A 23,259-nucleotide genomic window follows, 5' to 3' on the forward strand; every position below is an offset into this window, starting at 1 on the left:
GATTATTATTATTCCCAAAAATAATCAGTGAAAATAAAATAATGATCAATTTTTTTTTTAAAATAATCCCACATGAATTAATGAGTACAAAGATCATAAGTTTATTAGTTGAGAAAGAGACTTCCTAAAGTGACTAGTCATTTTGGGATAGACTTTGGACCCAACTTAACAATAATAATGATCATATTCTTATTTTTGTTTTTTTCCATAAGATTCCAAATAGACCCTTACTGACTAGTCGATCATATAAGCCTCACTGACTAGAGGAACTGAAAAAAAAACAAAGGTTTTCTTTCCCTTTATGTGGCTGGAGGGAGCATTTATGTCTCCCTCACTGACTAGAGGAACAGAAAAAAAAAAAAAATGGTTTTCTTTCCTTTTATGTGGCTGGAGGGAGCTTTTATGTCTCCCTCACTGACTAGAGGAACAGAAAAAAAAAAAAATGGTTTTCTTTCCTTTTATGTGGCTGGAGTGGTTTTCTTTCCTTTTATGTGGCTGGAGGGAGCTTTTATGTCTCCCTCACTGACTAGTAATACATGCACAGACAAAACCTACCTATGTGCGTCTTTCAAAAGAAAGGATATAAACCTGTTTCATTACGTGTTTTGTTTGTTTTTGAGAATGCAATCTTTGAGCTCTCACATCAGATGGTCCAACAAAACAGTGACAAGTCTCCCACACCGACCCCACTCACCACCACTTGCCATGACTAAACTAATTTCTTCATCACAACAGATGTTGAAAGCAAAAGTCTTGTTACTTACCTCAAGTTTCTAACCACTAACTACCGCCACAAGACATTGAAAACAGCCCCGCTCCTAGCTATTGTTCAGTTGTTCATAATCCTTCACCTAAATATATACTATTTGGAGGTTGGGCTGCAATTTTCTAGTTTGATTAATGATAATTTTGAATCCATTATTTGTTTTTTTTTTTTTTTTTTTTTGTGTGTGACCTAAACATCAGATTAATCTATCTAGTGCACAAACCTACATAATAGTTTCTCACAAATTTCTACCTCTGTGATGACGAGTGAAAGCCAAACAGGAAATTCTGCAAACCAAACTCACCAAACTGATAACGAGATTTAGATGGAATCATCACAAAGTGGAGACTTCCAAAATGCAACAGTATCTATCTACTTCATAACTGAATTTAAAAGACGCTCACGCCTCTGTAACGTAGACACTCTGCCAGCTTGAAGAATGCTGACAACCATATAAGTCAGAAATATTGCTTTCATTAGGCATTTGTTCTCATTTTACTTTGAAGTTTCAACTTCCTTCAGGAGAACTGTAGCTGATTCAGAATACTAACATTACCATTTACCATAACGAGACTTTGTCTGTCAACTAGTTATTAAAAGAAACTAAGAAGAGCACATAACACACAACAATAACAGAAATCATGATTAACTTCTCCTAATGACTTACACTATTTTATTGAAGATGCTGAAATTGTTAATCGATAGCATAGGCCCCAGAGAAGAGAGTGGAGAGGAAACCCATCTAAACCTAAGCAAAATAAGTACAACAAGAACTCTTTAGAGTGCCAAATTAGATGAAGTTCTTAATTATTTTAGTTAATGCTTGGGGAACTTGCATCTTGTTATGGGAACTAGTATCTTGTTAGCTGACTGCAGTTTTTGAGCAAAATGGAGACAAAAACAAAGAATTATAAATTCGAGAGTGGGCATAAATATGAAAGGTTTTGAGGTTAGATTGGTATTTAGTTTACTCACCTAAAGGGGCCACAAAAAAAAAAAGCTCTTAGAAGATCACCACTTGTGGAAAAAGATTTCCTTTAGATCTTCAGAAACTTAGAAACAAAAAAGAATGCTATACAGATTACAGAGTGAAGGTTTACTGAAGTAGAAGGAATACAAATCTTACAAGAGAGCATCTTTCGAACTTTCCTCCTGAAAACTGTCTAAAATTTCAATCATCGAAAAAATATATGTTTCACATATTCAAAGAAAATGAAAAGAGGGGGGACCCGGCCAAATAGGGAGGATCTCTTACCGTACTTCTCCCTCCAAAATTCCCCAAAAAATGTCCCAAATCCAATTCCATTTCTGCAACAGAAAGCCTAATTGGATTCGTTTCTCTTCTATCATGCTATCTTTTGAAAAGGAAACGGAATGAAAGCAATAAATAACATATTCTGTAAAAATAAAAATAAAGGAAAAAACGAGGAGTTACCTTTTGAACTCAATTGCTAATGGTTTGCACCTTTGGATCTCTTCTTTGCTTCGCTGTAAAGTACAACCCCCATTATTGTTACAGCGAATCCAGTCATCCCCATCACCGTCACCGGATTTCGGAAAATAAGCACCGATACCACCGCTGCCACGGCAGCCTTGGCGTTTCCAAGCACTTGTAGCGTCAGGGCGCTGGTATGCTTGGTCACCAAAAAATTCGTCAAGTTCACCAAATACGCTACGGTCGCGTTTCCAAGCAGGAGAAAGATCATCCACCCGTCCTCCCTAGCCTTCTCCAGCGTAATCCCGGCCACATTTCCTTCTATGTAGAGAGTCAGCGGTAGCAGGATCACAGCCGCCATTGGCGCCATATACATGAGCAGATTCATCGAATGCAGCCTTTCGGCCTCCGAGGTGAGCAATATCCCCTGCACGACCGACTTGAGCGCCCGACCCGCCGTCGACCCCAGGCAAACGAGGAAGCCAAATAGGTGGAAGAGTGGCTCGCTGTTGCTGGCGAGGACGATCCCTAACACAACAGGAAGCAAGGCGCAGTAGACCTCCGCGGATTCCTTCTTACACGTAACGAGGAAAGCAAATACAGCGGTAAAGAAAGGTGTGGTGGCGCCGATGGCCTGATTGAACGAAACAGGGAGATAACGGAGAGAGGTATTTCCACAGACAACAGAGAAGCAAAAAATGGCGGAGAGAGCAGCGATCTTGAGAAGCTGGCGGCGGGAAAGAATAGGCTGGTAAGGAACGAGCTCAAGCCAGTGAATGGCAATGAAGCTGTAGAAAGCGCAGGAGAGCATGTGCAACATGGTGAGAAAGATCGGGTATCGATAGCCATTGAAGCTGAGTAAGTACTTGTTGAGAAGGAGGACGCCGATGTTGGAGAGGTACCACGAGAAAATTATCAAAGCCGTGTTAACATTCTGCGATGGCGACGGGAAGAAAAAGAAGCCGCCAAAGTTGTTGTTCCGGTCGTCAGCGGTGGGAGTGGCCGGAATGTCGATAAGCTGGTCGGTCTCCAGCCTGGGGTTACTTCCCCGGCGAGTAGTCCACGTCTGTGCGTGACTCTCCACCATGGCTGGCCGCCTGCCACGGTCGATCTGCGCCCTCAGGGGAGGCGAGGGCGAAGTCGGAGCTCTGTTGGATCTAAACGGGCGGAGGAGAGACGAGCACGATGATGACGACCGGAGGAATGTTATGTATGTAAACTAATGCATGTATGTATCTCAGGCTTTTAAATAGATCTCATCAAGTTGGCTTCTATTTTATTTCTGGATCTGATCCGGTCTAGAATCTGATCCAACGGTGGATAATCAAATGCAGAAAGACACTAACCCAATCTCACCCGCCCGATCGATAAATGAGATTTGGACGGCCAGGTGAACTGACACGAGCGTAGGCTGCATTTATTACGCTCGTCTGGAGATATGGACATTATGGTAAATTTGTCAAAACAAAAATAGCAAAATTAACTACGACAAGTTGCGTTACCGTGAAAATGATGCTCTGAGTTTAACGCCGACGAGAAATAGCGCACGTTCGAGACCGAAGACGATTCTACTTGTCAGATCGTCACCTGTAAGCCACAGCTCCAAAGAATGAGAACCAGATGATGAAGGCTATCAGTTCTCCTATTTGTGAATGGATATTGAGGGCAAATTGCAGCGCCTACTTACCAAGACTGATGGCGTTCCTCTTTGAAATAAATGCTTCATCACTCTAGGCAGGCAAAACCAGTGCAGCCCAACTGTGAAACAACCACTCTTTTTTCTCTTTTATACAGAGACAAAACAAATCTGAACACTAAACTGTACATTCAATAGAGGAAAATGGAGAAGACCCTCATGGCCTATATGAAAAAGATGAAAGCGGTTAAGGATTTGAATGTAAGAAGATGCTACCGTGGATAATGACTGAGAGCTCAAGTCTATCCATTCTCGAGCGTCTGTTTTCGGCTGCTGATTTTGGCTTCTAAACTCGTTCTGCAGCTGATTTTGGCTTCTGAACTAGTTGATGCAAATGCATTCGGAGCTGCTTCTCTTCTCTCGGCTGCAGCAGCTCTCTTCCTCGGTTCTTCCTGATGTTGAAAGTGTTATGAGCTCATCTAAGAAAATTACCCACAAGATGATCATAAGATACTTGCCTCCTTTGATATGCTTGCTCTGCCGTTATATTGCATCCCTTTGAGAAGACCTGGCACTGATCCCTGAACCTGTGACATTTCAGGAGAATTTTGAGCAAGGGTCTGGGCTTTAGCTTGAGCCTGCATGTTTAGAATTCAACCAAGAATCATTTAAGGGCGGCCTAAATTAAACATTGTATGGGAGCCTTGATGTTGGTTTCAAAGGATTTAAAATAATGCAGATGCAAGCTCAAAATAGCTCCATTTATTGGTCAAAAATCTTTCCAAATTCCAAATTGCAGGACGCATACTCGGACATAATGAATCCTAGTGCACGGAAACGAGGCAAAGGTTACACACGTTTTGCAGGAATCATTTTAAGGGAAAAGTTCAACTGAATCTGAAGAGTGTAAGAACTATATTTACAAAAACTATCTCCTCTCGAGAATGCAATATCAACTATCTCTGTTATAAGTAAGATGAAATGCTGGAAGATTTGCTCTATTTATTCAAATTCAAAACAATCCAAGTCTACTACTTCATATTAATTTATGTGCTTGTAAGATGCATGACATATCTATTAAGTGTCTCAGACCTTAAAACAATGATTTCGATAGACCTACATCCCATGCACAAAAGGATACCGAGAAGAAAATTAGAAATTTGCTTAACATATATTTTAGTAAGCAAACAAGCATAAACATACAGGTTTAGGCCAACCAAAAGAGTTTGAAAATATAAGAAACAGGAGATGATGATCAACCATCCATCCTAAGTCTACTAGAATCCATTTTTAAAAGAAGATCCAAATGAATAATGAACCTGAGCCTTTTCTTTTGCCTTCCACAATTTCTTTAACTCCTTTGACTTTGCTTTCCTCTCAACATCTTCCTCCAGCTGAACACTTCAAGAAGCAGTATAAAATTATATGAGAAATATTTTTTGTGAAAGTAATTTTAATCCACTTTTTAATCAAAATAAGAATTATATTAAGCATAGATTCCAGAGGGGTAAAAGAAGGCAAATTCAGCTCTAATATTTTTAAGCACCTAGCCAATACTACCCAAAAGACCGGCCTGGTGGGTAGCGGAAAACCAAACACTTTTACCCCAGGACCATAACAGTTATGGACTCCATAGCCAGTCGAGTAATTAGTAGATGCCGTGGGTAAATCATTTAATTTTCTAGTTTGAACACTAGGTTGGTTTAGATGTAATTTCCTTTCTTTTCAGGGCCCTTGTTATTGGCCTTTGCTTTGTACTCGAACCCTAGTCTTCTCCTATAAGGGGGATGCCAGCTTCCGAATCAAATAGGACCACCGTCGGCTATTCTTCTTCTCCAAATGATTGGCACAATCTGCTGGAGGAAGTTCGGATTGAAGGACAGACCGAAACCGCCACAATCCGAACTGAAGTTATGGAGCTTCGGGAGACTGTTCTTCAAATCAATCTTTGACTTGGAGAGTTGCTTGCTCGGGATTCTGCTCTTCTGAGTAGTTCCAACAAACCATCCGACCAACAACCCCCACCCCATCCATCTACTCTGTCTCCTATGCGTCTAGCACATCATAACCCAAGGGGTGTCCACGGCCCAAGCCACTCCACTGTTCCCAGTACACCAAGCTCGATTTCCCCATTTATGATGGGTCCTTCGTTCCTTTAATATGGTTACATCAATGTAAACAATTTTTTTGGAATCATAGAACCCAAGCAGATGACCGGGTCCCTTTAGCCGCTTTCCACATGCTCGACGAAGCATTGCTATGGTACCATCAATTTGACTCGGAACACCACATCCACGATTGGGACATTTTTAAGGACTATTGCATGTTGAGGTTTGGGCCCCCAGCCCAAAGTAACCCTCTGGGGGATTTGGTGAACCTAAAACAAACCGGTTCCATCGAAGCTTATCAGAAACAATTTTAGGAACGATTGGCACAAGCTAGCAGGTATGTGCGTCCTACTCAGTATGTTAATTTATTTACTACTGGACTAGTGGAAGCACTTCGCCTGGAAGTTGAATTACATGACCCACCGGACTTAGCTCATGCTATGAATCTGGCCCGTACCCTTGACGCCAAGCTGAGGGTCTTGAAAGGGTCTCTGGAGCGTAGGCCCCCGTGGCAAGGCCGTGTGGCCACTAGTGCACCAAACACCACTACCTCCCCTCTGCACCAAGGCCCAAACAGCTCTCAAACATCGGAGGCACACAAACTAACACCACCCGCCCAATTCATTCGCCACCTATCACGAATAGAGATGGAGTAGCAGAGGGCCAAGGGGCTCTGTTACAATTGTGTGAGCAATACCTACCTGGGCACCAATGCAAACATCTGTTTTGGTTAGAGGTGGATGATTCAGAGGATACCCCACCACTTGAGGCAACGGAAGAGCCCGAGGAGGAAGAATCAACCATTTCCCTACATGCTATGACGGGGTTGCACAGTACCAACACGATGCAGGTCCACGTTGTCTAACAACACTTCACGTTGTTGGCCTTAGTTGATTCAGGCAGCACCCAGAACTTCATCAGCCATCCAGCAGCACAACAACTGGGCATGCATATTCAGCTGAACTCTGGGACTTCAGTTTCAGTAGCCAATGGTGAAAAGATTTCCAGTACTGGAGTTTGTACAGTAGTACCCTTTGTTATTGAAGTACACACATTCGTGGCAGATTTCCAGGCCATTCCACTAGCTGGATTTGACTTGGTGTTGGGTATTAAATGGCTGCAGCAATTGGGTCCAATTTTATGGGATTTCAAGTCCCTCACTATGAGCTTTACGTCTGACCAGCAAGCTATTACCCTTCATGGGACTCATGCACCGTACACTTGCACTCTACAGCATTTACAAGTTCTAGACTCCACCCGCAGTCAATTGCAATCAGTCATAACAGAATTTGCAGATTTATTTCAGGCGCCAACAAATCTCCCACCTATCCGAGCTTGTGACCACCGGATTCGTTTAAAATTGGGCACTGAGCCAGTAGTGGTGCATCCATACCGCTACCCCTATTTACAAAAAGATGAAATCGAGCAACAGTGTCAACAGATGTTGGAACAAGGAATTATTCAGCCCAGTCGGTCCCCTTTCTCTTCTCCAGTCTTATTGGTGAAAAAACAAGACAACATCTGGCGTTTTTGTGTGGACTACAGAGAGCTAAATGCCAAAACCATCGCGGATAAATTTCCTATTCTAGTGGTGGATGAACTGTTGGATGAATTACATGGAGCACACTTCTTTACTAAACTGATTTGAGATCCGGTTACCACCAGATTCAGGTTCACCCTTCAGATGTGGAGAAAACTGTCTTCCGCACACATCATGGCCACTTCGAGTTTCTCGTGATGGCATTTGGGCTTTCCAACGCCCCATCAACATTTCAAGCCCTTATGAATGAGGTATTTCGCCCTCTCTTACGCAAGTACGTTCTGGTTTTCTTTGATGACATTTTGATCTACAGTAAGAAGTGGGACAACCACATTCTTCATTTGCGCTATGTCTTCCAATTGCTGCAGTCCCATCACCTATCTTTCCATCAATCCAAGTGCTCATTCGGCACCATCGAGGTGGCTTATCTCGGGCATGTCATATCTGCCTCTGGGGTGAAGGCAAACAATAGCAAGATCCAAGTAGTCGTCGACTGGCCTCCTCCTCATTCACTCACCGCCTTGCAGGGTTTCTTAGGCCTCTCTGGTTACTACAGGAAATTCATTCGAGACTATGGCCAGCTGGCTGCTCCTCTCACGAGTTTGCTAAAGCAAAACTCCTTCACTTGGTCTGAAGACGCAGCCTCTTCCTTTGCCTAGTTGAAGCACGCCTTAGCCACAACCCCTACGCTCCAACTTCCAAATTTTGAAGAGCAGTTCATTGTAGAATGTGATGCTTCTGGAGGAGGCATTGGCGCAGTCTTACAATAGCAAGGTTATCCTATTGCGTATTTCAGCAGGCAATTGTCCACACGCCACCTCAAGTTGGCCGCTTATGAACGAGAGCTTATCGGCCTAGCTAAAACAATTCAGCATTGGCGGCCCTATCTTTGGGGTAGACACTTTATTATTCGCCCAGACCACTTCAATTTGAAGTATTTATTGGAGCAACGCATCATAACTTCACCCCAATAGCATTGACTTAGTAAATTGATGGGCTTTGATTTTACGGTTGAATACAAACTTGGGCACCTCAACCAGGCGGCCGATGCCTTATCTCGCCGGGAGATGTCCGAGCCATACCTCCATGCCATCAGTCAACCAAAGTTCCTTTTGCTGGATTCCCTTCGAGATGAAATTCAGCAAACTCCAGAGCTCACTGATCTATACGAAAAAATTGAACAGCAACCTATGGATAGCAACTGGACCATCCAGGACCACCTCATTCTCTACAAGAATCATATTTATTTACGGCCGACCTCTGCATTGCTTAACACCATCGTATCCATCTATCACGACAGCACTCATGAAGGCCAGCAAAAGACCAACTTCAGGATTACCCGTGACTTCTATTGGTTAGGTATGAAATGCATGGTGTTTGATTATGTATCGGCTTGCCAAGTCCGCCAAAGGAACAAAACGAGAGCTTAAGTCTAGTAGGTTGTTTCAGCCTCTCCAACTCCCTTCTCAAGTATGGGCGGATATTTCCATGGATTTTATTGATGGCCTACCTAAGTCTTCCGGCAAATCTATTATCTTGGTTGTCGTGGATCGATTTTCAAAATATGGTCACTTCCTTCCTCTATCGCATCCTTACACGGCGACCCACGTGCTCAGATTTTTATGGACCAAATTGTTCGCCTCCATGGATTACCTGAATCAATTACAAGTGACTGCGATGCGGTTTTCACTAGTACATTTTGGAAGGAGCTTTTCCATTTACATGGCACCAAATTGGCCTTATCTTCAGCCTACCACCCTCAGACTGATGGACAAACGGAAGTGGACAATCGTACTATTGAGATGTATTTGCTTTGTTTCGTGGGGGATCATCCGAAGAGTTGGGTCCGTTGGCTAGCATGGGCAGAATTTTGTTACAATACCTCCTTCCACACAGCCCTCTGGGATACACATTTCAAAGTGGTCTACGGTAGTGACCCTCACCGCCTCTTATCATATGTGGCTGGGTCTTCTCGCGTGGCAACTCTCGATCAAGCTGTGTGCGAACATGATCGTATGCTTGACCTGGTCCAAGCTCATTTGCAGCAAGCGCAGTCTCGAATGAAGCAACAATATGAGAAGGGCTATCGGGACATCTCTTATGCACCTGGGGACTATGTCTGGCTTCATCTTCAACCCCACCGCCAGCTTTCTCTTACAGCTTCCAAGCATCATAAACTCTCCCCAAAATTCTATGGTCCATTTCAGACTGTGGATCGTGTTGTCAGCGTAGCTTATAGGCTGCAACTTCCCCCGAATGCAAAAATTCATGATGTTTTCCATGTCTCCCTTTTGAAGCCCTTCAAGGAGACTCACCTATGTTGCATACCCCCTTGCCGCTGTTAGAGGATGGTCGTGTGCTGCCAACTCCAACTTTGGTTTTGCAAGCGCGATGTGTACATGGTTCGTGGGAGATTTTAGTCCAGTGGGCAGAGACTGTTGAAGCCTCATGGGAACCGTTGTAAGCCTTCCGTATTGTCTATCCCACCTTTGAGCTTGAGGACAAGCTCTTTCTCCAGGAGGGGGGTGATGTTATTGTTATGGTCCTGGGTTAAGTACCTATGCCTTCCGCACCTAACAGGCCAGTCTTTTGGGTAGTATTGGCTAGGTACTTAACATTTGGTATTAAAGCGGGCTCCCACGTCGCGTGTTCGAATCCGGCATGAGCAAACTTAGCAGAGGGGGGGACCTAGAGTCCAGATTAAAATTACTGGTAGGCGCGCAGAACGGGTCCGGCCAGTATCGCTAGAGTGGGCCGCCGTGGACGTCGGCTCGTGAAGTTGGGGTGTGATGTTATGGTCCTAGGTTAAGTACCTATGTCTTCCACACCTAACAGGCCGGTCTTTTGGGTAGTATTGGCTAGGTGCTTAACAAATATTCAGGTAATTTTAGTTAGGTTTGCTTACCTCATTAAGGAAACGATTTTTCAGAACTAGGTAATGGAATATATTGAAGTTGCAATAGAAATAATAAGCAAGACAAAGATGATAGTTATAAAGAGCCCATGACGTTGATCTGTATATCAAGCCAATGTAAGAACCATGAAAACACCTATGTGAGATTCCTATGGCTGCCGAACAAATTCAGCCATAACATGCTGAAGCATTTGCTTTTAATTATCATTAGTTACCATTTGTTTTTCCAATATATGCAATATTTTTTTTTAATGGCATTCTATGCAATATAGACACAAAAAATTCTGGCACAATGAAAAAATCAACAAAAGTTCTTTGGGTCAAGGCACTAAACTCATAAACCTTTACTTCCTGAGGTATTCTAGAAGATAGGTTGCGACGACTAACAAAACCCATTATAAATTTTTATAGATGATTCTAAATTCCCCTTTTTTGAGCAGCATATCCACTGCTGCTATGCATAAAGCATTGCTGTCCGCCAGTACCAACAAAACATGGTGTGTCAGTCTGATTGGATGGACAGTACTGCAGAGGCCTTTTAATACACAACTTGAGAGTAAGAGGAGAAAAGGAAAAGCAGAGAGAACAATAACATTCAGATATTGAATATTATAACAGGGAAGGCTTTCACACATTAAAGTATCCGTCCAATGGAAATTTCTGGTCATGGTGATGCCATTTTATCTCTTGGACCATAGCTCTACAACTCAAACCAGGTTCAAAGAGATAGGCATGTCCAGGTTTTACAACTCCTAATCAAGGTTTGTCATCACTGTCACCAGTTCATGTGTTTATAACTTGTAGCCTGAAACTTATTTAATTGTATTGAATTAAATGCAATAACATCTGAGCAGACTTCAGATTTCGACTACGTTACAAATTTTGTATTTGACACTCATTATTAAGTACAATAAAGAAGATAACTTGAGTTTGTTTGTGAGGTCTATGATCACCCTCACATTATGAGATGAATCAGGTTATAGAATTATAATCAGGTAAAAAAATCTTATAGTAAACTATCCTTTCTTTTTTAAATTTATGGTACTTGTCCATTAAAAAATAAAGAAATCAAAGAGGGAGGAAGGGGGGATCCACAACCCTTAGGTATAAGGTGAAGGAATTTCCAACCATTACATCATAGCAAGACACACCATCCTTAGCTAATGAGTCAGATATACTGTTAGCAGATCTAGGGTATGCATGGCACATATAGGAAGGAGCAAATGTCTAGTATGTCATGAAAGAAATGCTTCAGTTTCCAGGGTGGAGTCTTCTTTGTTCTGAAGCCAGCATATAACTAAGAACTTCGATCCTGACTGTTCCAGGAAGGCAAAAAAATAAAAAAGGAAAAAACAAAAAAACGCACATACTTCAGATTAAATAAAGTAAAGCAGGTCAGAATAATCAATTACCTGTTTGGCTGCTTGAGCCCCCTCCATTTCTGTAGTCAGTGGACTAGGCATATTGGCAACTTGCCATTCCCACTTCTCAAGGTTTAAAGCCATAAGCCACCTAAAAGTATTCTTTACTTCCTTGTCTGCCACAGTATACAGCATCCAGCCTCTTGCATACTAAACACAAGGATCTAAACCCTGTCCAAGAAGCTGCAGTGTTCACTGGACATTCCCAGATTTCGCTGCATCGTGGAGAGCTGTTCCTTCATTTACTGGGGCCTGGACATTTATCAGAAACCTGCTCACTGCAAACATGAACCCTCAGTAATTCATTTTTTCGATCATGATGGATTTTTTCATAATCAATTGCAGATAAAAGTTGGTCTTCATTTTAACTAGGTGAACATATTTGTGAAGTTCAGATGGTTCTAGATGCACTTTGTGAAGTTGGGTCCAAGGCCCATTCAAAAACGACTAGCTAAATTTGGAAACCTCTTTCTCAACTAATAAACCCAAGATCTTTGTACTCACTAATCTATATGAGATCATTCTTTAATACTCCCCTTCACGTGGAGGCCTTCTTTTGTGGCTCTACATGTGGAAAATTTGGGTGGAAGCCCATATATGAGTACCTCCTCTGATACCATCTTAAGTTAGGTCCAAAGCCCATCCCAAAATGACTAACCAAGTTAGGAAGCCTTTTTTCCAACTAATAAACTCAAGATTTTTGTACTTACTTATCCATATGGGACTATTCTTTAACACGCTTTGCTTCCTTGAATGTTGGTCTACAGACTTTGGATGACACGTCGTATAACACCATTCTGGTGACTGAAGAGTGGCTTCTCCCCATTATAGAACAACTGGCAGTTGTTTGGAGGAGCATAAATGAAAATATATGATGATGCAATGAAATAAGCTCTCCAAGAAGAAAGTAACTTTTATACTTCCATAAATAAACCAAAAGACCAATATCAATTAGCAGCAGAGGACATTGGTCTGTTGAATAATTCAAAATTGCATACTGGAGCACCAACCAATAGTTTCGTAAAAGACATTGATAAAATTTATTAAAGTTAACCAGCATGCCCAGCTGTCCAAGAGGAGTATTATTTTTAAAGCTCAGGAGATTTGCATTTAAGTCATTTTCGCACGTCAAACCACTTTTAGCTACAACCTAATAACAATCTGTACATGGAATCCATTTTTAAAATATGTGTTAAGAGTAATGCAAACCAAGAAATTTTACCTTCTTTAGAGCAAGCTCATTATGACGATAAGGAGTGGATCCTGCAGACTTTGCAGCTTTTCCAGTTGCATCTTTAGCTGATTTTTTTTGTCAGTCTTTGCCCTTACAATATATCTGTACAAAAGCAAAAAACAATAGAATCCTAAAGTAGCCTGAAGAGAACTGGCGTTTGAAATCTTCATACAACAAACCAAAATGAGAATTAAAACTATTCTGATATTTTAAGAAGATGGACGATGGACTGATGGAGAAACCAGAGTTTGAAATGGAACGATGAAGAGCCATTACAGGAGTGACAACAGGTGACCCAGAGAGGTAGGAAACTGTCGAAGAACAAGAGCAATGATGGAGAAACTCCCACAGCATGTGGGGAAGGAGAATCAATGGAAACCATGACAGAGACCACTGGAAAGGACAAGAAAACCAGACAGAAAGAAGAAACCCTGACCTCCAACAAATGTCACAAAGTCCACCCCTTGCAAATAGAGGATGCCTGGGAGCTTGATCGGAACCAATGAAGAAGACTGTTAAGAAATGAGATATAGACGATTGAGATAAGAGAGGAAGAGAAGATGCTGGAAGAGAGTCAGAAAGAAGCACTCATTGGGGATCAGAATTCGACCCCTGATGTATTTAAATTACATATATACCCTTCTTACACTTAACTACTTATAATTCCTAATCTACACCTCTAAGTTACTTACAATTGGACCACAGAGACATCTAAACATGCTGAGCAAGATAGTACTCTCACTGGTAAATACAGAACATGTAAAAAGATAAAACTGCCCCTTATACTACTTTGTAACAGAGACACACCAAAGTATCCTTTTTTCCACTTCCACAATGGCCACAGACATGCCCTTGTGGACTTGTTCCCATCGGAACTGCTAAGGCAACAAAAATCACTGCCAAATCAGCAAACCACAGCAATTTTGTTTGGCTTCCCAAGGTTGCGCTAGAGTTAGCAACTGCACAACTTCACAAATCTGAGGAGGGAATCCGCACCGAACTGTGGACTTGAGCATCCGTGTTCCACTTTCAGCCACTACGTGCATCTGTATTCCACTTTCAGCCACGACAAGGAATCAAAGTGCTAGATATTAGCGAAACCCACACAGATAAGGGTATATCTTGTATCATCATTCCCACAAGGGACAATTTCAGCTTCAACAATAAAAACAGCAATGACACTCTATTAGAAGTACCCAGTCGTTTCCAGCAACATTCGTCCAGCACCCACGTATGAACAAATGAACAAATCCTCCTTCCCTCGCTGCCACCCCTCTTCAAACAGGCATCCCCCAAATCATACATGGAGGCAACTCAACATGGTAAAGGACTTGTTGTAAGTAGGACAAGAACAATGTCCGCAGGCATGATAATATCGTAGTGGTTGATCATAAAGCAATACATGAATGGTCGCTTTTTTTGAAACGTTGTCGTCTGGGAACGGTGATGAAAGAAAGCTAGGATACCCAAATCTTGCGGAATGGGCTCAAACACAATGAAATTTACCCCAGGTCCCACAAATCGCTTTTCCTCGGTCCACTATGCTTTTTGTACATCCCTGCCTTAGACTGATTCGTCGAAGGTGCTCTGTCAACAGGATCAGGGATATGGGAGAGTCTTAAACATGTTGCAGCCATGGAGATCAGTTGAGCCTGCCTTGCAAGAAAACTGGTTAAAAATCTAGAGGTACTGGATGCAACCTTCGCAGAATGGCTTGCAAACTGCTAGCACTAGATTTCATCAAGCGGCTCTCCAATGGCTGCTTTCCTCCTCAAGCTAAAGTTTCTTAAGATGAAAATCAAAGGTTGGGCAAGTGAGAAATAGAAAAAAGACATTGAGGCTCACAAGAAACTTTTGAAGGAAAGTCACGAACTCGATCTAGAGGAACAACAGAATATTCTTAGTGACAATAAAAATATTTGGTGAGCCAATCTATAGGCTGACTTTTGAAAACATAGCCCTCCACAATTGCATTAGGTGGAAACAGCATGCTAGATTTCACTGGCTCCAGGAGGGTGACAACAACACTGCTTTTTTTCATGCGTTGCATCCATGAGGAGGAGAAACACCATCAATATGCTCGAAGTTAACGGAATCCACATTGCTGACCCAGAACAAAATTGTCACCTCTCTAATCAACCATTTATCCATGTTGTATAAGGAGGACCGACCTTTGGCTGCCAATCTCCACTTTTAGCACGCTCCTCCCTCAGCCAGTAGATCTTTTTGAAATTGATTTCTCAGAACGTGAAATTGAGCATGCTATCAAAGATTTGCCACTGTCAAGGCACCTGGACCCAATGGTTTTGGCATGGAATTCTACAAATCAAATTGGGCAATGATCAAAGGAGATATTTTAACTATGTTTGCTTAGTTCCACAAATTTGGCCTCACAAGCAATTCAATTGGTGATTCCTTTATTACTCTCATTCCAAAATGGATGGTGCATCAAAACCAGAAGAACATCGACCGATCAGCCTATTTTCTAGCGTCTTCAAGCTAATCTTTAAGGCACTTGCCAACCGCCTCCACAAAGTCACTGGTCAATTGGTCAGTTCAAGTTAGACTATATTCATCAAAGGAAGAAAATTCTCAATTCAGCTCTACCTCCACAAAGTCACTGGTCAATTGGTCAGTTCAAGTTAGACTATATTCATCAAAGGAAGAAAATTCTCAATTCAGCTCTATCGGCATCTGAACTCTTCCATCACTTCACCCAGACTATTGCTGCAAAGGTTATACTCAAACTCAATCTTGAAAGCCTTCGACCTAGTGAACTGGGCCTCTCTCAAAGAGGTCCTCCTTAAGATAGGATTTAGAAGAAAATGGAGGCTCTAGGTCAACAGCTGTAACACCTTGCATATATGGAGACCAGCCTTCTGTCATTCTATGGTCCACTTGGTACTTCCGACTCCAACTCTGCAAAAGTGCATGGTTTTCTCAATGGACTCAAAGTATACTCCACAAATTTTTCTTCGTCAGTAATGTTGAAGGGGGACTCAAAGACCATCATTGCCTAGGCTAAGGAAACCTCCACACACAGCTGATGTTTTGATCAGCAATTTGCTCAAATTCAAAACTTGGTGAAGAACCTTCACATTTCCTAGGAAAATGTTCCACAAAATGCTAACTCCTAAATAGATCAATTGCCAGGCTTGGGCATGCTCGCATCAAGCTACTCATTCACAGGGATTATTAGTTTTCTTTTTTTTTTGCATCCCGAAGCCTTGTTTTGCCGCCTTTCTTGGATAGTTCCTTGTACTCTTGTTTCACCACTAGTAAGCAAAACAATCAGTAGATGAGTTTTATGCCAGGGTTCAGAAACCAAACTGGCCAATCTCTCAATTATCACCTCTTCCATTGAAGTATATCCACCATTCTCCTTGGGAATTAAACTACCATGTTCAAGTGTCAAATCTTCAGATTCATCAGCAATAATAAATTTCCAAACAGAGAATATATACTCTGAATTCAGATGGATATGCAATTTCTGTTTAGTAGCTTCCGGTCCTTGTACACCAGTATTCAGCAACTCTCTTTCCTCAACCTCATCATCTGACCCAGATATACTTGATATATCACATGCTTCCAAGAGAACCCCACTGGACAACTCCTCAAGTTGATCTTCGTTTATAGTGTTTTTTTCCAGCAACAGTCACTTTGACCTATAAACAGCAGTATAGATAGGAAATATTTTCAGAGACAAGCTTCAAGAATAATAAAATTTGCTGAGAGAATATTATCACATATAATGTGAGAATTGTTTTCCTTACACTAAGGGTCTTGAATTATTCAACAGACAGAAGTAATGTAATAATAATCCAAAGCCATTAATATGTCATTATGGAGAAAGCATCACTCAACTTACTTTAAGCCCCTCCACATAACATAATGTTCCTGTTCACTGAGATCACCATTACTTCTCTATTTAAGTCAACGTGTATGATTCACTATAATGAAAAAGAATATATAGTTTGAGATGAGTTGCTGATATTTTAGGATCCCAAAATAGCACACTTGCATCTTTTGACATATTTGGTTGCTGTAGTCACTCTAGTCAAGGTCCCCAAAGTAGATAGGCAATATGGGTTACCATGAAAAGTTCAGAAGAAAGTAGATTCCTGGGTTCTTGATAGCTTATAAAAGAATATATGTTTTCTTTCAGTGAAAAGTTAAAGAAAATTAGCACAACGGCCACAGTTCAGCCAAAACTAGAGTTTAAGATAACATGGTAGAGGGATAGGTTCTGACCAAAAGCCTCACAAGATAAACAGTAATATCAGCTTAAGGAGTAAATTTGAGAGCAAGACACTCATGATCTAAAATGCTTCACGAGCCACAAAAATAATAAGAGATCACTTTTAGCAATATTAAGTATTCTACTTTGAGACACTTCAATGTTCCACACAAAATCCAATATACCCAGCCTTCACTTCCTACAGAGCATGTGAAGTCTCAGAGAATACAATTCTCCAAAATTAATACTCATTTTTGTTAAGGAATAGTCCCACATGGATTAGTGAGTACAAAGTGTCAAACGCCTAGCCAATACACCCAAAAGGCCGACCTGTTAGGTGCGGAAAGCATAGCCTACTTAACCCTGATAAGAGTGGACGGAACCACTCTGACACCCACCTAGCCCATTCTGGAGCCGTCTCTCACGGGATTCGAACGCGGGATGTGGCGTGCTTAGCTCTGATACAATGTCAAATGCCTAGCCAATACACCCTAAAGGCCGACCCGTTAGGTGCGGAAAACATAGCCTACTTAACCCTGATAAGAGTGGACGGAACTACTCTGACACAAAGATCTTGAGTTTATTAGTTGGGAAAGAGGCTTCCTAAGGTGGCTAGTCATTTTGGTATAGGCCTTGGACCCAACTTAACATGGTATCAAAGCAGGTACTCATATGTGGGCCTACACCTAAAAACTATCTACTTGTAGAGCCACACAAGAGGGCCTACACCTAAAACTATCCACTTGTAGAGCCACAAAAGAAGGCCTACACCTAAATTGCCTAGTCCTAAATTATCCACCTGTAGAGCAACAAAAGGTGGTCTACACGTGAGGGGGAGTGTTAAGGAATAGTCCCACATAGATTAGTGAGTACAAGGATCTTGAGTTTATTAGTTGGGAAAGAGGTTTCCTAAGGTGGCTAGTCATTTTGGGATATGCCTTGGACCCAACTTAACAATTTTAATAGAACTAATAACATTTTAAGAATGTGTTGTGCCAATTTTGCCACCACTATCAATTTTCTGCATTTAACTTGCTTTTGTTGTCTTGACAAAAGATGGAGACTCAAATTGTATAAAAGAGGATTGTTTCTACTGCACAACCAGTCAGATATTTTAGACATCCTTGGCTGAAAAGAACATTTCAGAATAAGAGTTCTTGAAACATAAAATACTGCTCCCAATAAAAATGAATTCTTTAAGCTGGTAATGCACTTTGTAAGACAGCTTTTACCTCACAACGATATCCTCATCCAGAGAGTTATTTTTCTAGCCAACACACTACACAAGCTTCAGAAATCTGTACAGCACCTGGAGGCCATCATTTCAAAAGAGAGATGCATTGCATTTTAAAACGGGGGGTGGGAGATAGGGGGGCGAGGTTGGTTTACAATAAGGTTCAGATGTTAACCTATAAATTGATAAGAGGAGTTAGTGGATGAGTTCTATAAAGTTATTTACCCAGAACCTCTCATTCTCATGCAACTAGTCTGAGACGTGGAACAGATGCACAAGCACAAAATGGTAAGACCATTACTCACCAACAAAAAAATTCATATTACAGATTCAACTGCAGTATAAGGCACAACACAAGCGTACAAAATGTTTTTTCAAATAAAACAAGTGCACCTTTCTCCAAGTTTCCACTTAGAAGAGGAAAATTCTATGGGGTGATGCTGATTTTCCATATTATAAAAACACCCATGGTTCTTTTTATTTTTTTCATTTAAAAAAGTGGAAATACGTTAGAGAACCTTTTATCAATAATAGGAAAATTGTACTGTTAAGCACCTAGCCAATACTACCCAAAAGATCAGCCTATTAGGAGTGGAAGGCATAAGTACTTAACCCCACGACCATAACAGTACACCCCGCCCTCCCGAGCCGATGACCACGACGGCCTTAACACAGCAACGGGGACCGGGTCAGGAGCCCATACTCCCTTACGATGCCCCGCCAGGGGCGTGCGGTCCACCTATGCACGCGGGGACTCGAAGTCGGGACGTAGCGCCTGCTCTGATACCAAATGTTAAACACCTAGCCAATACTACCCAAAAGACCGGCCTGTTAGGAGCGAAAGACATAAGTACTTAACCCCATGACCATAACATGTACACTAAGTGTCACCTCTTTTTTACGATAAACAGGATTTTTATCTAACAAAACATAGTGACCGGGCCTCAAGGCACCTAGCATTGCAGGCAGACCATCTAGGTTCAATAACACAAGGACATCCCCTTTTTCTCCATAAGCTTATTACAGGGAGTTGTTTCTCCACTCCAAGGAGCCAATTCTTTAAAAGAAAAATAGAAACCTGAGCCAAAAGCAAAACTCTTCAAACATAAAAAGGAAGCATAACTCTAACAACAAGTCAAAGACAACCAGGAATACTTCATTATTAGTGAGGTGGGTCAAGAAATCATTTTTCACAACTAATAACCCCGATATCTTTCTACTAATTGATCCATGTGAAAATTATTCTTTAACACTGCTTATCATATGTGAGCTCTCTTTTGTGACTCCTACATGTGGATATTTTGGGTGAAAACCCACGTATGAGCACTTGCTCTAATATGATTATAAATTTGAGTTTAAGTCCATCCCAAAATGACAAGCCAAGTTAGAAAGTCTTTTTCCCAACTAATAAACCTAATATTTTTCTACTCATTAATCCATGTGGGACTATTGTCTAACAATAGGGAAGTCCGGTTTATCCCAAACTCATCACATCCCCAGCAAGAAGTTGGGAAGCAACTAGCTAAAGAAGTATCAAATTGAAGATATCTCCTAATAAGCCAAAATATGCTCTCAAATTAGACGGATATCTTACAAGAAGCTGTGGAAAAGTCACCTATTAAAGACTTCTCTTAAGGAGTCAAAAACACTCCTAAATTAAAAGAATATCACTCCATGCACTGAAAGTAAGCCAAAGAGAGCATTTGTCTACAAAATCTCTAACTCATTCCAATCTCATTTTAGTTGACTCTTACTACTAATTTCTTCTGCATCTGAATGATCATGTCAAGGTAACTTTAAGTTGGAAACTTGGGCTACATTATTTGTCCACAAAATTCACGTTGGAAACGTGGACTAGTCAATCGTTTTATTTCAAACCTATCAGGATATAACAGAACAATTAAAAGATAACTCATCGCTTAACCAATTCTCAGGCACCAGGTGCGCCACCAGAAAAAAATAACGGAAAATAGAAATAAAAGGTAAATAATTAAAGAAAAACAAAAACAACAACAACACCAACAACGATAAAGAGCAACGATACCAACGTTGATGCGATGAAATTCGGATTTGAAGAAAGCACACTCGGCCTTGCACGTATTGCAGGACCATCTAGGTGTTACAGCTGCCCAATTTAACAGCTTATGTTCGTCCTTCCAGCCGTTGACTGCAGTACTCGCAGAGAACTTCGGAGGAAAGATAAAAAAACACGCGGTTGGACACTATAGGAGGCAAGGTAACAGCCAGTCAAGAAATCAGCGGGAGGGTCGACGAGAGAACTAGTCCCTCAACTCTGGGAAGTTAAGCTCGCTTCTTGCTGCTTTCTCCATTGTTTGCTAGAATTAGACTCCTAGTTTCTTGTTTGCAACTCAGTGTCACATATGTCAATAAATATTAAGGGAGTTTTAGGAAAATAGTTTGTGGGTATGTATTCTCTAGTATGTTTTCTTGGAATTACACTCTCCAATTGTCGGCTAACATCGAATAAATCTATAACGCAACAAATGCAATTGAGATTTTTAAATGTAATTGTAGAAGGACCCTCCATATTGTTTTATGTCATCTAGTGATAACATGGTTCTAACTCAATCAATAATAATATGATAATTTAATTTAGTGTCTTGTATGTAACAAACATAGCGGTATATTTTATGCAATAGGTCAATGAATATTAAGGGGTTACTAAAAATAGGTTATAGAAATGTATTTTGTTATAAATCTTTGAATTTTATTTTAGTTATTTACTTTGTTTGCCCCTTGGATTCCTTAGCTGTGAGGTGCATGACTGTAATCTGAAAGTGTTCATCTCAACTATTGATTCATTCATCTTAATATTAAACCCATTGTATTAGGCAATCAATAAACTAATTCTAGAATTCTTGACTCTAGTGGTTCCTTCATGTGTGACTTCTAATTTTTCCCATTTTTCCTTAGCGGTATTACATGTAGAGACTCAGTTGAACTCATTGGATCCTAAGGTGCATAAGAAAAGGTTAATGGCCTTAGAGTTCATTTTGAGCTGCTCCTTATTTTTCCTAGTCAGCTCTATGAATTGCTTTGTGACTAGAATGTTATTTTCAATTTTTTGAGGCTCAAAAGACCCATTCTTTTTCACATGTCATATATCCCAATCTATGGATTAGATGAAGAATTTCATTCTTACCTTCCAATAGTTATAATTTGTTCCATTGAATAATGGGGGACGCTTGGCAGATTATCCTTTGGGAAGGAGCAATTTATCTTGAAATGCAATTTAATCGATTCAAAATCAAGGGGATTTTCACTCAAGTTAAATTTTTGGCTTGCTCTAATACCAATTGTTGGCCCAAATGGCTTCTCAAGAGGGGGGTGAATTGAAATTTAAAAAATAAAATTTAACTAAAGTGTGAAAATGTAAATCATGCAATCAAGATATTTTAAAATAAAAGCATTCACTCACCGTAGGGATAACACAAGATTTTTGTTACCGATGTTCCCCTATTGGTATTCATGGCCAAGAACCCGTCATTGGGAAAATTCCCTATTATAACTCTAATGGCTGGAGTTTACATCGAAGAGATTTCGATTCTCTTAAAGCCACATGTATCTCAAGTACATACTTTTACAAACAATATCTCCAAGATATTGAGTAGATACCAGTTCAAGTTAGGCCCTTTCTATCTACATTTACAATGGGATGAACCTTTCACAATAGAAAACTGAAAAAGAACAGTAAAACACTTACACAATTTCACTTAGAGAGTACCTTCAACTAGAGAGATCGAAGCATCCAAACTTTGTAGCACAATGCAATGAATGAGAGCTTGTCTAATGCAAAAGTTGGGAAATTTGCAAACGAATAGCTCTCTCTTTCACTCAAAAGTACTTTGAGAAGTAATCTCAAGACTTTGAGAATTAAGGCTCAAGGATATGCCAATAAATGTTCATTAACTTCTCTATGGGAGGTTTGGTGGGGTATTTATAAGTTTCCCAAGCCAAAATAGTCATTTTTCCTTTTTGCGAAATCAGTGTTTACAATGATTTATCATTGTAAAGTGTCTGCTTGATCAATCGTGTGTAGCGACTATTTTTCTATCAGAATGTGTCTTATTGATCGATAGTATGATTGATCAATATCTTTCCATTGGGTTTGACATTTTAAGTTGATCGATCATTGCCAAGGTATGATCAATCAATCAAAGTTTCTTCTAGCAATGCAATGCAAGTATGATTGATCAATGAACTTCCTATGATCGATCATACTTTATGTCCCTAACTGGCAAGATTCTATCTGATTGATCAATCATGTAGGATCAATCATTCAATGTTAAATTCACTTGTTTGGACAACAATGATCGATTAGTCCAAGTGGGATGATCGATCATTGGCAAAGGTTGATCAATCATTCTAGTGCTAGTTCATTTAATTTGACTTTGAAAAGTATGAGAATGAATGATCCTAAGTGCTCTAGCATATTTGAAAAGATGTATATGATAGTTTAAAAATATATTTGAATGCCATGTATGTCCTAAAGCTCTGAATTCGTATTGCACCTCAAATTGAAGTATTTGGACCATTGTCTTTTACATAGACTATTTTTTCTCATGTATCAGTAAATCCTAAACTCTAGTCTTAACTTTGTCTTCTTCTTCGAAAGATGGTTCTTCAAGCGTTGGCATTCCATGAAGCTTGAGGTCTTGAGTGACTCGATTCATTTTGAAAATTTAGACCTTGAGATGCATATCTTGAAGGTAA

General features: G+C 40.6%; 1 protein-coding gene across 9 annotated transcripts; it reads right to left on the reverse strand.

Annotated features, from left to right (window-relative positions):
* Positions 1-580: 580 nt before the first annotated feature.
* Positions 581-20,744, reverse strand: LOC137933933 (probable sugar phosphate/phosphate translocator At1g12500). Of its 9 annotated transcripts, none has more exons than XM_068778059.1 (8): positions 20,574-20,744; positions 13,043-13,156; positions 11,812-12,098; positions 5,157-5,238; positions 4,356-4,475; positions 3,889-4,289; positions 2,202-3,788; positions 581-2,074 (listed from the first exon to the last, which is right to left on the reverse strand). In XM_068778059.1, the coding sequence occupies exon 7, from the start codon at positions 3,286-3,288 to the stop codon at positions 2,218-2,220; it is 1,071 nt and encodes a 356-aa protein (XP_068634160.1). In that variant the 5' UTR covers positions 3,289-3,788; positions 3,889-4,289; positions 4,356-4,475; positions 5,157-5,238; positions 11,812-12,098; positions 13,043-13,156; positions 20,574-20,744; the 3' UTR covers positions 581-2,074; positions 2,202-2,217. The 9 variants fall into 9 exon arrangements, 6 of the variants coding, with proteins under 6 accessions (XP_068634160.1, XP_068634161.1, XP_068634162.1 ...); XM_068778060.1 differs by lacking the exon at positions 20,574-20,744 and having other exon boundaries at positions 3,889-3,959; positions 4,114-4,289; positions 13,043-13,191; XM_068778061.1 differs by lacking the exon at positions 20,574-20,744 and adding an exon at positions 12,531-12,656 and having other exon boundaries at positions 13,043-13,191.
* Between the last annotated feature and the right edge of the window lie 2,515 nt (positions 20,745-23,259).

Source organism: Aristolochia californica, unplaced genomic scaffold, assembly GCF_029961685.1.
Source record: "Aristolochia californica isolate CCGP_79_NKW_82.1479 unplaced genomic scaffold, dmAriCali1.0.hap1 SCAF_6, whole genome shotgun sequence".
Classification (NCBI taxonomy): Eukaryota; Viridiplantae; Streptophyta; class Magnoliopsida; order Piperales; family Aristolochiaceae; genus Aristolochia; species Aristolochia californica.